Genomic DNA, 16,237 nt, shown 5'->3' on the forward strand with positions numbered 1-16,237 from the left:
TTATAGCCACTTTTTTTAATGTCTTGCTAAAGTTATCTCAAAGATTCCCGATGACATTTTTTTTTCCTGCACCATGTGAGAACTTACCTGGAAACAGATATTTATCACACAAATGGATGTTGATACTAGTATGCAAACCAGAAATAAGGCGAAAAAAGACACGCTTTTCAAGACACATACCTGTAAAAAAAAAAACAAAAAACAGGAAGACTATTATCAAAACTAAATAAAAATGAGAAAAATGAGTTATGTCTCAATGAAGTAAAACAAAATAATAATAATGTGCACAATCTTACCAAGAACTGGATTAAAAAAAACAAAACAATTTTTATTGTTAAAAAAATTATTAAATCATTTGTCGTTTCAAAAAAGTGAAAATCATGTACAGGTAGAAGGTTTTAATTAAATGAGGTGGGAAGTCAAGTCAGCTATCTTAGACCTTTACTTGTCCTAAGGTCTCCCTAAGTCCTACGAAAAATTATGTAGTTGAATTCTCCAGTTTGGATCATTTTAAGTAATACCCACACATCTACATAGAGTCAATATCTACAAGCAAATCTTCTTAAGGAACAAACAAAATTTTCAGTTCAAGAATTCGGAGCAGATAGGAAAAGTCATAGTTAAAATAGAAAAATGTGATTGGCCATATTAAAAAAATATAATATATATATTATATATATATTTTTTTTCAATCAAAGAAAACGTTTTAATTAAGTCAGACTGTCACTTAACCCAAAGCACGCTACTATACTTCTAAAACTAGATGAGTAATTGACTAAATAATATACAACAATCATACATCAGAAGAAACAAAAAAAAAAGCAATTCCTTTGTATTCCCTCACACTCAGCTTCAACACAGAGAATTTGTATGTCTGTGAAACATGTACAAAGTCCACTCCAAGTAAGCTACAAAACTAATGAACTGGTCTAGGTAGAACAGATCAATGATCCTTACAAAACAGACTCTAAGGCTATTTTACCAATCACTGAATATATGTGCAGAGGCATTGAAACAAATTATCCCTAATGATATGAAATTTAAAAAAAAACTATATAAGCAAATGACCACACTCTGAAGAAAGCCAATGCACTGCCTTTGTCAAGACACTCTAGGAATAAAATGAGATGCAGTGGATGGTGAGAATAGGATTCACAGTGGTTGTTAATTATTAGTCCACTGATATTGATAAACTGATTTGTATGACCGTATTTGCATGTTGTCTTTTTGTTTTGTGTTTATTTATAAAGAAACATTTAAATAATAATCTCATAAATAAATGAGCAAATTAAAAGTAATATTTCCCTTACAAATATCTTATCTTATAAAATACAGATGTAGCTTCAAAAAAAGAGGACAATTACATTCTACAGGTGTTCCTAGTCCATCTAGTCATGCATGTTAACCAATGCCTTAAATTCTGCTGTCACTGGTCACTGGTTTTCCAGGCTAGCTCAGGCAACCCATTCCATGCTCTAATAACACTAGGGAAGAAGGAGCATTTGTACAAATTTGTCCTAGCATATGGAACAAGGAATATGCCTTTACATGCTGGGATACAATTATATTTAGATCTGATTCTGAATCTAGATTTAGTTTTGCTTATAAAAATGATAAAGGCAATAGTCTTGTTTAAAAAATATGTTAAGAACGTAAGATTCTTTTTTGAGGAATGTCATAATTTATAATATGAGAATTACTTTCGGTATGTCTAAAACTTGTAACTAGAAATAAGTGTTGCTACAAGCTCGAGAATTTGGTTGAGCCAGACCTGCCAACTCGTATAAGAAAAACTTGAAGTGGATGTTGTTAGGGAAACCACAGCAGATTTTGTTTGCCCTTGACATTTATACTGACATACTGAAAACGCAAGGATATAAGTATGAACTTAACAATAATAATAAACTTTGTTTTTTTCCCCGTTAGAAACTAATAGACATATTTTTTTTTTTAAATAAATGACAAATACCTATCTTTAAAATTGTATGTGGATCAATAAAATAGCCTTGTAGCCTAATTAGTCAAAATAAGTAAGCTTTCAATTTTTAAACTATGGTATAAAATATTTGTACATTTCAGAATACTGGAAATTAAACTAATGCTTCACCAAAGGAAAAAAAGAGACAAAATATCATCCAGTCCTGATGAGATGCAACATGCTTGTAATGGAAAACATGCTTAACAGAGAATAGGAAAAAAAAATGCAGTTTATATTCACAGATGAAAAACTAAATATTATGTCTAGAAAGCATAAGAAAAATGTACAGTCTATTTTTAGAACAATAACATTATTATTTCCACATGAAATAAGAAAAGACATTTCTTAAATGAAAATGTAATTATAACAAAGGAAAAAAATAAATTTAATAGTTGTTGATTCTTTGCCGATGATAAACTGTAGTTAAAACATAAAAGGTTGAAAGTAAGTAAAAACAATATTGTCACATATTGAAGACTTCTGAAAAACAAAAACTTACTCCATATTTCTGTGGGAGCATCAAATAATTGCAGGGAAAAAGAAATAAAAAATTTAAAAAAATGCAAATTAAAAAAAAAATATTGATCAGCTAAAATAAATACAGAATGGTGCTAACGAAAATTAAAATATCAATACAGACAAATGGGAAGCAGTATACTCATTCTCCCACACAAACAGATCATCAAGCAAGGCTTATTATTATGAAAATGCAATTGCTAATTAGTAGACTGTAATTTCCAACTCCTTCACTAAGTAACACCTAAATCTAAAAACAAAAAAAAAAAAAACAACTTTATCCTTTGGTGTATTTACAAATGAATATTTTAGTCTCTTCTTGTTTTTTTTTAATTATCTGTATGGTCAAATAGTAATCTTTGGTTCACTGTTGATATAATTTTATTAGGCTTCCATTTGTTTTTTTTTAGAAGAGATATGCTGAAACCTACGTATTACCTTGTTCATTAATACCTATAGAAAAAAACATTTTTTTCTTGTAAATACATAGAAATAAAATAATGAAAGAAGCATTTTGTTTTCTGAAATATTTCACTAAATAAATGCATAAAACAAAAAGGTTTGTGTGAAGAAAGTAAGAAAATTGTCTGGAGTATTTGATTAAATGCCCACTAGTAAAACATCATTTCATACAGAACAAGTAAAATGGAAAAATAATTTAAAAAAAAAAAGCTAATACTGAGTGAAATTGCATCAATTATTTTGAATCAATCATGTAAAATTAATTTTTAATAGATCTAGACCAACAATAATAAATTTGTGCAATTGGAAATAATTTTATTAACTGTTTTGTTTAGCGCAACATGCTAATAACATGTTCAGTGCGCCATGGTCCAATCACTTTTGTGGACCAGTTTGAGGGTATCTGGGAGTAGGTTTCTGTGCTGCCTTGTCAAGAGCAATTTTTTTAAAAAAAGGTGCTTGAGTCTGAATTCAAACCTCCATGATGGATGGAAGGCCGATGTACAAGCCACTGAGCTATTAAATTATTAATAAATAAAACAAAATTAAATCATTACGACTAATTTCTAAACTAATAGGTTAATTTTTTGATTGATTCATGTGTTGTCATTGACAATGAATAATTGTGCACAAGTTGATCAGAGAATGGGAATGAGAGGAACAAAATGTACAAGATTCCTCCAAACAAATTCAGTTGATATAAGCTTTGTAAAAAAAAAAAAAAATAAACAGAAAAGGACTTTTGTTTCTTGAAAAGGAGGTTGAAAGTATCTGCATTAAAAAAATAGGATAAACCGCATTGGTTAGGTTACAATATCTCAAATAGTAGACTCATGAGTGCCACTTGCTGAAAAGAGACAGAAGTTCTAAAATGACTTCTCAAAGACAACATCCTGACTGTAACAACATAATGAAGGAAAACAATCAATAAAGAATTTTTTAAACTGTAAGGAATACTAGACATATATTGTCAACCCCTTTTTTTTTCTTTTTTTATTTTCTATCATGTATCAAGCAAAAAGATTTGAGGTCAAAAAATAAAATCATTGAATGCGGATAATTAAAATTGGAATTTTCTAAACAAAGTATTTTGTTAAGCCTCTAACTCTATTCAACATTCTATAGTTAAGAAATCTGATAAAAACGTACACTTTCATTGTGGCACTCATGTGTTTTCATTTCATTCAGATGTTTTGATGTAAAACATCATTAAAAAAAAACAAAAGCATAATTTCTAGCCCTCCTAATTTATTACCATTTTAGAAATAATTTACCTCTAGCGATGAAAAACACTGAAAAATTGTTTGTTTTAAATATTTAAGTAACACTAATTAAAATCCTGAATAGAACCACACAAGTTAAAGATAAAAAAAATTGACTATAAACTGTAGTTTATGCAAAAATATGCATTATTTAATGATGTAATTATAATATTGTTCACACACAAAATTTTTTTTTTTTTTTCTAACTTCTATTGACTACTGAAATTGCAAACCATCATCCCTGGAATGAGACTGTGATCAGCAGGATTGAAATGAGTTTTAAACATATTCTAATATTTCATTGAACCTGTTTTTATAAGCTACACTTGTGTACCTTGCAAGATAGATTTCCATCACGGTAAACAAATATGGAAACAAGGCATCATTTTTTTTTCTTGCTTAGTATAAATGGAGCCTGGAGTTGAGCATTTTCATTTGATATTATCTATTTAAAAAATAGTGTCATCAGGCATGCAAATCAAGGCAGAATAAACTAACACTATGAACAACAGCAAACAAGGCTTTAGCATGGACATCAGTATCAGAGACAAACCACTGACCAACTGTCCACTCAGATGAAGGAACCAAACCTGAATTACTGACTTAAATTGCACAGTTCATAGCAGCATTTACAAAGCTCAAAACTATAGGAAATGACAAAGGCATAGTACAAGGTACAAAAATCAGTCATGGTGACCCTCTTGTATGCTTGTGAATCATGAATTAGAGAAGAGGATCCTAGCCATGTAGTTAAGATGCAACAGAAGAATTCTAAGTATCACCCACAAGGAACACGATCACAATGACAATCAGGCCTCATGGTGAACTTCTGACCATTGTAAAAGAAACACAAGCTAAGACTGTACTGTGTTGGGCTATGCTAGTCTACGAACAGGACAGAATAGTCAGTCCTGTCAATGAAAGAGACTGTCATCCTGGCAAAAGACAGAGAGGAATGGAGAGAGATGGTCAACAGATCATGTGTGGCACCCCAATGATTTAGAAAACTAAGTGAAGGTAAAGATCATTAGTAAGACAATGTATAAAATCACAAACCTAATATTTGATTTCTTCTACAGCAATTGTCTTTCAATGCAACAATATTAACACAAAAATCAAATGCACAGCTAAATACTTATTTAGAACACATGCACAGCTAAATACTTATTTAGAACACAACATAAAGAACTTAAAATCATTGATTTATTACTTAGGCAGGTCAATACAACATTAATAAAGTAACAAAGGGCAAGCAAAGCCTAAGGATACAGTCATATACAAGATGTGCACAATCAAAGATTTAAAAAACTTACTTGATTCGATTGAAGCATCTTTACCATAGTCTGGACCATAGCCATAATTTTTTTCTGGCCTTTATAAGAAAAACAAAATTGAGGTGAAAGATGGTTAACAAATTTAGGATACAGAATTATACTGTAAAATCTATGCTATCAGATTTTTAGTTTTACAAAAATAATTGTGTTTAAATTACTTAAAACAATTCTCCTCGTAAATGGACCTCCATATTCTTCTCGGTGAAGGCCCTTTGTAGCCAGTATAGCGCTCTGGATTCAAAAGTAGGTCAACATATTCCATATCATTTGAATGTTCATCTAGAATTGAAAAAAAAAAGGTCAATAATTCTACCACTGAACAAATATTTACAGAAAATATTTAAAAAAACAACACTACTCTTAAAAATAGTGCTGATGAAACTTAAAAGTACATAAAAAGTACATCTAAAAGGCTACTACTGATGACTCACCATCAATATCACAGAATAAAGGAAGGGTTTCATCATACTCTTTCCAAGTCTGAAACTCCGCTTTTTTCTCCTCACTTATGGTTGCATCTAATGCACCTAGCTCTCTCTCTTCAGCACAGCGTTCCTCAAATCCTTGCTTCCCTTCGTTGAGTTCTTTTAAGTACTAGGGGACAATAACCAAAAAAAATAATCAGTTATAGATTATAGAAAGATGTCAATATTGGCAAGCTTTTCCTACTACTTTGTAGTAGGGCATGTCAGGATCATGTTATTATTTAGAACTGAGCTAATTTTGTTCAAAATTCAGACATTTACATAATCTCATTCAAATTTTTTAAAAAATATTGCCTATTGCAAGCTGTACTGACGTGACCAGCATATAATATTTTGGTCTCAGAACAAGACACAACAGAATGAGACAACTTGTGTCACTGGCTCCCAAAACTCTCTTATAGAAGAAAAATTGCCTAATCTGGAAACCACAGTGAAGTTAATATCAGATATAGGACTACTAGTATGAACGCTCCAATATAAAGATGAAAACAAATAAGAAGACATTTACATAGATGTTTTTTTCTTTCTCAATTAGTCTAAATATTTGTTAGAGTTATATACCTTATTTCTTTCATGTTTTTCAGAATGTGTATCCACATCGGGTATCTTGATAGGCACTTCATCCTTCAAGGAAACATCAATTATAATTTAATCTCTTATTAAAACATATAAGCCATCCGGTTTTACAAGTTAGTCTTCAGTTGTTGTTTTTTTAATGTTTAAATATTTATTAAAGATTTTTTATACAATTATTTTATTCATTTTTATTTTATGTAAAATTAATAAATAAAAGCAAATCTTTCAGATAATTTTTTTTTTAGACTACCTTCTATCTACTATTTTTTTTAAATATAAAAATGGACACTTAATCCTAAATCATCTCAACCATAATATATTGTAGAATTACTAGCAGTATTGCTTGAAAGTGTCCAAACAAATTGATAAATATCTACTTCAAAAATTGATAAATATCTACTTCAAAAATTGAAACTCCACAATACCTTCTGGCAAACATTAACATGACAGTCTCTCAAGGCACATCTGCTGTCATCCGACCAAAATGGGCAACTCTTTTTCAAATTTACCTAACAGGGAAAAAAACTTTTAAAGAATCTTTTTTTTTTTCAAAACATATTTTATATTAATGTTATAGCTCTGCCCATGCGCTGGTGTCTATGTTGTGCACCGATTAGGACGGGAATGAAACTAAATGTAATGAGAGAAGCTTCCTTCACCCAAAGCAACAAGAAGGGAATTACTGTCTGGCCTGCCTGGTAGCATTACCACCTGGAAGAGAGCAACACTGGGAAATGTGTGTTTTGGTTTTGTAGGGCAGGGGTGCCCTGTGGCATTGACTGGCAGATAGGACAACCATCAATGTAGATAGAGAATTTAACAAAAGTGAACCTAAGGCCTGACAATCACTGTTTGTGTTTATTGTGATAATTTATACATCATTCTTCATTATAAATAAACATCTGTCATCTAGCCTTGCTCCCTCATTGAGTTGCCTCCCTAAAATTTACAACATTATGTAAAGACTTTTCTTTAACACAATTATAACAAATCCCATAACTAAAAAAAAGTACTGGTTTGTGTTATAAATCTTTTTTTTTTTCTCATAAGAATTTACCTACCAACTATATCCAGCATTTTGACCAAAGCTATCATAGACTATGTAGTTCTCTGCTATTTGGCACCCCTTTTATATGTGTTTATGAGTTATAATTTACAAAATAATTACAAAAGTAGTTACAACAAAATGTGTTCAAACTCTATATAAAAAAAAGCCCACAAAACTTTCAAATGCTGAGTTAATAGTTTACATTAGGGTAAGTCCTAAAAAATATCTGTTAATAACTGCTAAAACATTTTATAGGGGAATTATTTGAGCAGTTATAATGTGTAATATGTGATTGCGTGGAATTGCGCTAATGTCCAGAATATTCTGTTTCTAACAAGAGGAATTAGTATAATGTTAAAAGTATTGGCCTTTTCTATAAATCAAGTTTACAAGGAAACAAGTAAAGAAAAACAATGTCAACTGTATGAAAAGTGCTATGGCAAAAATTTCATTTACAAAATTTATCAAATATCAGAGATCAAATTCTATCAAATCTTTTTGTATTTTACAACTAAATAAAATGTTTTTAAAAAGTATTCCTATCAAAAGAATAAAAGTTTTCATTTCTTGTACTAAATGAAAAACCATACTTACGTATTTTCATGGTCATTTATATACAATATATCTGCTAGAACATACTAATAGAAAACTGCAATGCCCACCTTAAAATATCGAAAGTAGTTCCTTGATAGTAAGCTTGTTAATATAGGATAAATTTTGTTGTTATTCAAAGAATCCAATGACTCCACTTTGCAAGAGCAATCATCAACTTCACCTTGAAGCTAAAATTTAGAAAGAAAAAAAAATACAACTTATATATTTTTATATATAATTATATTAGATCTAAAATAAAAACAGGATTTTTCTTTCCTTAAATTCCTATTGAGATGTTGAATTATGAGTCTATGAAGTTTAAATGCCTAAAGTAATGCCTATCTGATGCTTACTATAATTGCTGAATGGCATATATTTTTAAGTCAACAATAAAATTCAAACCTTGACACCTAGTGACTAAGCCTATTTATAAAGCACTATCAACTCATCAAGAAGAATAAGTATGTATATATATATATCTAGATCAAGAAGAAAACCCAACTAACAGTATAGATTTTAAGCACTGTTGACTAGTAATATGGTTTTTTGGGGCATGGTGGCCAAGTGGTTAAGTGTTTACCTTCAGAACTGAGGGATCTTAAGTTCAAATACTAGTGAAGGCTGGGATTTGGTTTGGTATTTTTAGGACGGTAGTGAGTCCACCCAACTCTATTGGCTACAGGACTTATGTTTGAGGAAGTAAACGCGGTTAGTTGTTGTGCTGGCCACATGACATCCTTGTTAAACATTGACCATAAAACAGATGAGCTTCAGATTATCTGCTCCCATATCGCAAGGTCTGAAAGGGCACCTAATTATGGTTTTAGAGTTAGTCGAACTACACAGTTTTCATCAAATAAATTAATGAGATGCTGCTTTGAAAATAAATGTTTGTAATTCACTTGGCTCCAGAGGATGGATGATGTCAGGATTTATTGGAATAAATATAACTAGATCTCAAGGTAAAAAATGATGTGACCCTATTCAAGAAAAGCGTACTTGACAAATAAAGTTACAGTGAAAGATGACCGTTAGGAGAAAAGTTATCAGCTCCATAATAATAATTATTCTAATTGTTTTTATTTTTCAAAACATTTCCACTACTTTCACCACGCCTTGGCCTTTCTGATGATAAGTTATCTGCAACATGATCATAATTATTCTAATCATTCTTACGTATCTTTCAAAAGATTTCCACTACTTCGACAACACTTTGGCCTTTGGAGATCATGGTGTACGTGCAGGATAATATTGGCATCACTTACATCAAATAAAGAATTGTTAAACTGAAAGCACACCCAGCTTTACAATATCTAGCATTTTACTACTTATTTACATATATTATTAGATTTCTTCACAAGAATAAAAAGGGGAGGGGAACACTATAAACATTTTATAAGAACATGTCAAAAAAATCAACAAACATATATTTATATTAGATAAAATGGATGTTTAAAGTCAAAGCCCAGCATCATTACATAATGACTGAGAAAAAGCTATTTAATTTGGGCTGAAATGACAGAGGAGTAAGTGACCAGACGCCCAATAATACTTTCCATAGAAGCTATAGTCTAATCTCCAGGAGACAAAGACATTTTTTTAATTAGAAGACTGAATATAGTCTACATCTAGAAGGGATTCAGCCACAGTCACCTCAGCATGGCGCCACCATGGAAATGTCTAGATTTAGTAGTGGAACTAGATAGGCTAAATAAGGGAAGCAAACAAGGCCCCTTTTTAAGTAGCCCAGAGACCCAGTCCAAAAAAATCTGCCACATCATCCCTTAAGGGAACGACATCAGTGTCCCATCAGCTGGAGTGGCAGTCCCTGCACTAAACAGTGGTGGTTAGAGTACATGGAATATGAGGTAAATTTCCCATGGCACCATGGTTGGCCACTTATAGTGAGTAGACCCAGGACCAAGGCATGCGAGCCGTGTCCCCTTTCCTCACTCAGTCCATGCTTCTACTGTTGGGAACCTTCAGACAGTAATGAGGGTAAAGAAGCTCCTGGTCCAAGCCTGTTTGCTGGATAAAAGCCTTTCTAGCAGCAACGATACCCTACTGGCAAGTACTGGACTTAGATATTGGTGAAAGTTTAACTTACAAAAAACCTGAAAGCAGATACCTCTTCTTCAACTAATGGACAATAAAAATAGCTGTGCTCCTATGTATTACCACTCATAGTCAAGATTTTATTTAAAATAAATTGGGTCACTTCATTCCCCTATGCTGAATGCAGTTTTTGTGCTTTCCCCTTCATTGGACACTGATCACCGTCGCTGAACACCACTATGTAATTACTAAGAAATTATATTTTATATCTTTTAAAATTATTTAGATTGTATTAAAAGAAGTAGATTCACTTCTGCAATAATTTTATGTATTTATAGTCTATGGCCTCATATACTATAGATCTCTCTCTCTATCTATATATATATATAATATATCTATGGCCTCCTTCAGTCGCAAAGTGACTATGGATCATCTCATGGAAATGAGATGAATGCCTGGGCATTAGCTGTGGTTGGAACGATGTCGCCTACACATCCGTTCCCACCTCTACAACAAGCTGATGTATCAAAAGGAACGCAGTGCCGATACAGTTTGGGGGTCAGCATCGTCGCAGGTTCTGACAGGGTGTAGCACTGGGTGCTGCAAACTGCCTTAGGATCACAAGCTCCTGATTTTTCCTCAGAGTTGACTCCCGAAGCCTTTCCCATGATTGGGTATAGCTGCAAGTAGTAAAGTGCAAGGCAACAGAGGTTTGATTTCAGAGTTTTCCTTCCCCTAGGAAGGTAGCCAGCCATGGCTAACGAGCCCCTCCTGCCCGAGGCTTACTGGTTAAGGCACCAGTTACACGCCTTTGCCCCTTCTCCTGTTAGTGAGAACAGTTCCACCGACTCAATAACGGAGCCACGCGTAAAGGCCAGGAGTTGGACTGGTTGTCAAAGCGACACGTTCAGCGAAGGAGAATTTGATGGGGTGTGTCCCAAATATAAGAGCTTACTCTATAATTATAATAATCAATTTCCAAAGTCGGCAATAGGCAATGAATTTGTAGAGACAGAGTCTAGATCTAATCTAATTCATCATGTAGATTATTTGTAGATCTAAATGTAATTGTAAATATAATATTTAAATATATATATATATTACAAATATATTACATTTAAATATTTGATGATTTTTATACAAAAACTAGATATACATCTAGAAAATCTAGATCTAGAGTTAAATTCTTTAGAGTCTTATATTAATATAGTCTAGATTCTAGATCTAGACAAGAGTAGATCTTTATTCTTTATCTAAAATTTACTAAAAGTTTTAAAAGCAACCAACCTTGCAAAAACACCGGTCGGCGGCATCTCCACTCCAACTTAATTTGTCAGAAAATACAGAAGTAACAAAAAGTAAAACAAAACACAAGCGTATAGGTCTATTATATCTCATGACTATAACAACTAAACAGGGCTTGGAGTCTCATATAAAAATGTAATCAAGTAGACTAGGTATTTGACAAGTTCTATTCTAGATCTAGTCTATGTTCATTTTCCGCATGTTGTTGTATTTGTTGTTTACTAAGCCGCATCACATTGCTTTCTTTACTAAAGGGAAGCTAATACATTTTAAAATAGTGTTCTAATTTTTAAGATTCTAAATATTTGATATCAATAAACAACTTTATCCTGGCTTTCAATACTTTAATACAACTGTTGGAATAACTAGTCTACAATCTGTTAAAACATTGCCAGTTCTGATTGTATTCTAGATCTATTTTATTCCAGCGCATGAGCGCATTAATCTAACGCTTATGATGTACGTGGCGATATTTTGGGAAATCCTTGTTGGTGATTTCCTACCGCTACGTTATTTTTAACACGTACAAAAGGCACTTACAGATATTTGCCATTAACTCCAAATAGCAAACATAATTCTTGCACTAAGTTTCACAAGATAAAATGGGACGTGACCTTAAGCATGCCATATCATCATTTCATCGTATTCTTTCTCAATCGTTTCAACCCATGGCTTTTTTTTTTATTTAGAATTTAGAATACGGACGTTTCATCTCACCATCTGTGGGCAAATTACGACAAGCGGCCCGCCGGACTGTTTTATACGCCCCGCTGACACCTACAGAAATCAAGTGTGCCCACAGATTATACATTTAAAAAATACAAATAATTTTTTTTTTAAAAAAAAAAAAGCTAATTTTAAATATCTATATAAATTATTGCAATTTCTGATTCTTATCACTTATGATGAAGAGCTAAAGAAACATTGTTTTTAGGCTACGTGTCATTCTAAAAAGCTTAAAGTAAACGACGATTATTTTTATTTGCAATATTTCGAAAACATTCAGTTAAAGATTCAAACTCAGGCCACTATTTATTCTATGCTTTGAAGAACTATGTTGAAAGTATTTGGTTAGCTTGGAACAAGATAGCAAGTGTAACAACTGATGGAGCCCGTGTTTTGACAGAGAAAGACAGTTTATTTTTATTAAATTAAAGAAAATATCTCAACCATAAACTTTCAACGGGAAGTTTGCGCAAAGCTGCATTGTATTTCAATTATGTTATTGACCCAATTATCTCAGTAATCTAACTTTTCACTGCCAGGTGTCTTAGCCACAGACACTTCCGATGGGTTCTTGACAATTATGAAACAAATCACTCCAATGTTTGTTACAACAGTAGTATCCGCCAGCTTAGCATGGGCAAGGTAGTGAGAAGAAATGGAATCTCGAGGAAAAAATTAATGACATTGACTGTGACTTTGTTACTAATATTTAATAAAGAGTTGAAGACGGACATCATGATTTTCATTGGAAGTATTGCACATGAAATTGCATGTTAAATCTTTTCAAACAAAGCTTTCCCATTTCTCCAGGCAAGCAAGTGAAAACAGGTTTTGTTATTTTCCTTTGTTGAAAGGTGAAACTAGTTCTAGTGAAATAGTTGAAAAGTACAAACCCGGGCATGCTACCCTGCCTCATAGTGGCGCCCGGGTGGAAACGATCGTAAGAGGAAACGATTAGGCTAAAGGATAGCAAAACAAGACTCCCGTGGGGTGCGAGAGCATCCTCATTGCACTGTGCGGAGTTGTAAAAAAGCTCCCACAACCTTGTCACAATCCAGGCGCTGTTCCTCAAGGGGCCGTTACATAAATGGCGTGTCCCGCACGGTTAGCCTGGTATAGAAAAAGGAAAATGGCGGGGGTCTTAGTGTATGCGGCCTCTTGCCGCGAGTCTGACCGACCCGTCAGACAGAACAGTGTACAGGCCAGTGAGAGGGAGCTCTTGTTCACTTTTGCTGGCTTAGAGTTCCAAGAGCTGAAGGCTCAACTCTACCTGACAGTTTCAAGAAGAAAAGTACATAACTTATTTGATTTTTTTTATGGTGGAATTTGAAAGCTTATTTTAAGATGTAAAAAAAAAACTTTGAATCAGTTTTCAATACTCTCAGCTCACCATTTAGTGCAGAAGCTGATTCAGCTCTAGAGGACATACATCCAAGCAAATTATTGTTGTAACTTCGCTCCCGAGACACACTGATGGTGCGCATCAGAGCGCCATTCAACACAAGTAGTGGAAGACATGTTTAGACAGGAAGAAGGACTGTTGTAGATCTGTCTGCAGTGATCTGCAAGTTATTGAAGCCTGGGCTGTCTTGATTCTAGAGAACGTCCTGTGTGCTATCTATGAACTGTGTTGAGGACCTGGGGCGGCACTGGGAAGTGTGTCGGTGGTCTGTATTGATAGTTAGGTAGCAAAGGACTGGTGTCACTTGAGATAGGACACTCTGGGACTAATAGCTGAAGTCCATGCCTGTTTCAGTGTTTGTACTGTAAATAAATACCTTGTTTATTGTTACCTCCTGACGTTGAGTGCCTACCTTAGAGTTACAACATTATGAACTGAAAGAGAACTGCCGTTCAGTTATTCCGCGGGAGTGTTATTTGGAAGTATTTACAAAGATAACTAATAAGCTAGTTCCACAATTCTGGAACATTATGCACAAGTGTAAGCTGTTAAACACGTCAAATTAAGTACAACTGTACATTTGTGGTGAAATTGTGCGATGAATTAAATGACGATAGCAAAATTTAAAAAAAAAACTATCGTAACATTAGTTTCAGAAATCGCTAACTCTTTCAACTGGGAGTGTAAAAAATTAAATGTAAATGTATAACACAGTATAAATGTGAATAAAAGTTAGATATATATTTATATATATGGCTTTTTTGTGACGGTACGCACCGGAACAACGTACCCGCACTTTTTTCAATGTGGGGAAAAAATTATTAGCCTACTTTTCTTGTATATTAACGCTTATTATTAATGTATTAGTAGTTAAAAGTTAGGCAATCCATCACTGAGTACCGGCACATATTTATGTATATATATGTAGTGGAGTGGATATCTTGTCAGAAAATACCGGCCACTCCGATATCCACGTGACCCTTCACCCTAGATGGCACCTTGTGTCCGCGCATGACAAGGCAGACCAACGTGGGCACTGTCCATTCGACCGGCATCTCTGGTCGCTGTAATGTCCGTATGTTACTGGACCTAAGTCGTCTCCACTCCCTTTTGTGCTTGGTTCTACACCATGTGTTCACGTATGGCTGCAGGTCTTTAGTGTACAATAAAGTTTGGAATCGTCCTACGAGTTGCCTTCGTCATCTGGAATTTAGTTGTCTTCTGTGCCAAACCCACCACAGAAACTTGGTAGCACGAGTGGGGTCAGGAAGAGAGACTACACTGTGGGACCAGAAGTCGTCTCAGAATCTGCTTCCTGACAACCGAAACTAAGAAAGTGACAACCAGACGTAGATGTCAACAAGTAACAGTTAGTTTTTTCTCGTTTCTGTACTTTCACATATTTTCTATTTTTTGTTTTCTTCTTTTTGTTTCAGGGTAGTTAGATTTAGTTTAGTATATTTTAATATAATTTGCTTATATTTTCTTAATTGTGATTCTACTTAGCTTGAACATTGTTTCTGTTGAGATAGATTTAGTTATTAGGTTACTATTATTGTTAGAGTTTCTTAAGACCTGCAGCCAAATGGAGAGAAATATGGTGGAACCTGGTTCAGTGAAGGGGAGAGACGTGGGTCCCACGTGCAGTGGAGGAGAGCCGGAGGGAATGGAATGTGTCACTAAGGGGGTGTTGACTCGACTACAAGCTGAACTTGAGGCATTAAAGCTGGCCTGTCAGCGCCCTCATTACATCATAGAACCTGCTAGAAAAATGAGACAGTTCAGTGGGGATGGCAGAAATGATGAAGTTTCAATTGAAGATTTCGTCAGAGAAATAAGAGATCTATGGGAACTTTGGCCTTACCTCTCGCCTCAAGAGAAGACAGCAACCATCATTGCGAATATAAGTGGTCCAGCTAGAGTAGAGGTAGATCTTCAGCCACCTCATATCAGAAGTGATCCAGAAGCTCTGCTCGATGCACTTACCTCTGCGTTTGAAGTAATTATACCGGTGCGAGAGGCAGAGATTACATTTCTGATGTCGCAGCAAAGAAGAAGTGAGCCACTGCTCGAATTCTCTCACCGACTATTTAAGGAGTTCACAACGGCCATCAGGCAAGAACAAAGAGAAGGAATAGATTGCTTCAAGGAGGAGAGATTGAGGGACCAATATGCCTATGGAATCAGAGATCCAGAACTTCGCAGAGAGCTGTTTAGGTTCATAGCGCAACATCCCCAGATAAGTTTTCAAACGCTACGAAACTATGCGTTCAAGTTGGAGAACAAGAACAAAGATGCAGCTCGAGCCCAAGAGCAGTGGTCTGAGGTTCTCTTAGCGAAATTGGCCAAGTTAGAGAAGCAACTTGAAGAGATAAAGGGGTCAGGCTATAACAGTCTGCCAAGTTCAACTAACACACTCTCTAGTCAACCTCATAGTCAACGCAGACCCACACAAAGACACACGAAACATAGCAACCAAAACAGAATTCGACCA

At 34.1% G+C, this 16,237-nt stretch overlaps 1 protein-coding gene across 3 annotated transcripts in view; it reads right to left on the reverse strand.

Annotated features, from left to right (window-relative positions):
* LOC106055939 (ERO1-like protein alpha) overlaps positions 1-12,028 on the reverse strand; it is a 20,055-nt gene extending 8,027 nt beyond the window's left edge. Inside the window, exons 1-9 of one of the 3 annotated variants that reach the window (XM_013212444.2) lie at positions 11,598-12,028; positions 8,324-8,443; positions 7,039-7,122; positions 6,599-6,661; positions 5,984-6,146; positions 5,711-5,831; positions 5,532-5,590; positions 2,933-2,947; positions 88-180 (exon numbers count right to left, since the gene is read on the reverse strand). In XM_013212444.2, coding sequence (XP_013067898.1) covers positions 88-180; positions 2,933-2,947; positions 5,532-5,590; positions 5,711-5,831; positions 5,984-6,146; positions 6,599-6,661; positions 7,039-7,122; positions 8,324-8,443; positions 11,598-11,708 — 829 coding nt within the window. In that variant the 5' untranslated portion in view covers positions 11,709-12,028. Of the gene's footprint in view, positions 1-87; positions 181-2,932; positions 2,948-4,230; positions 4,249-5,531; positions 5,591-5,710; positions 5,832-5,983; positions 6,147-6,598; positions 6,662-7,038; positions 7,123-8,323; positions 8,444-11,597 lie in introns of all 3 variants that reach the window. The other 2 variants (XM_013212443.2, XM_013212446.2) reach the window with 2 other exon arrangements.
* Positions 12,029-16,237: the final 4,209 nt, after the last annotated feature.

Source organism: Biomphalaria glabrata, chromosome 3, assembly GCF_947242115.1.
Source record: "Biomphalaria glabrata chromosome 3, xgBioGlab47.1, whole genome shotgun sequence".
NCBI lineage: Eukaryota > Metazoa > Mollusca > Gastropoda > Planorbidae > Biomphalaria > Biomphalaria glabrata.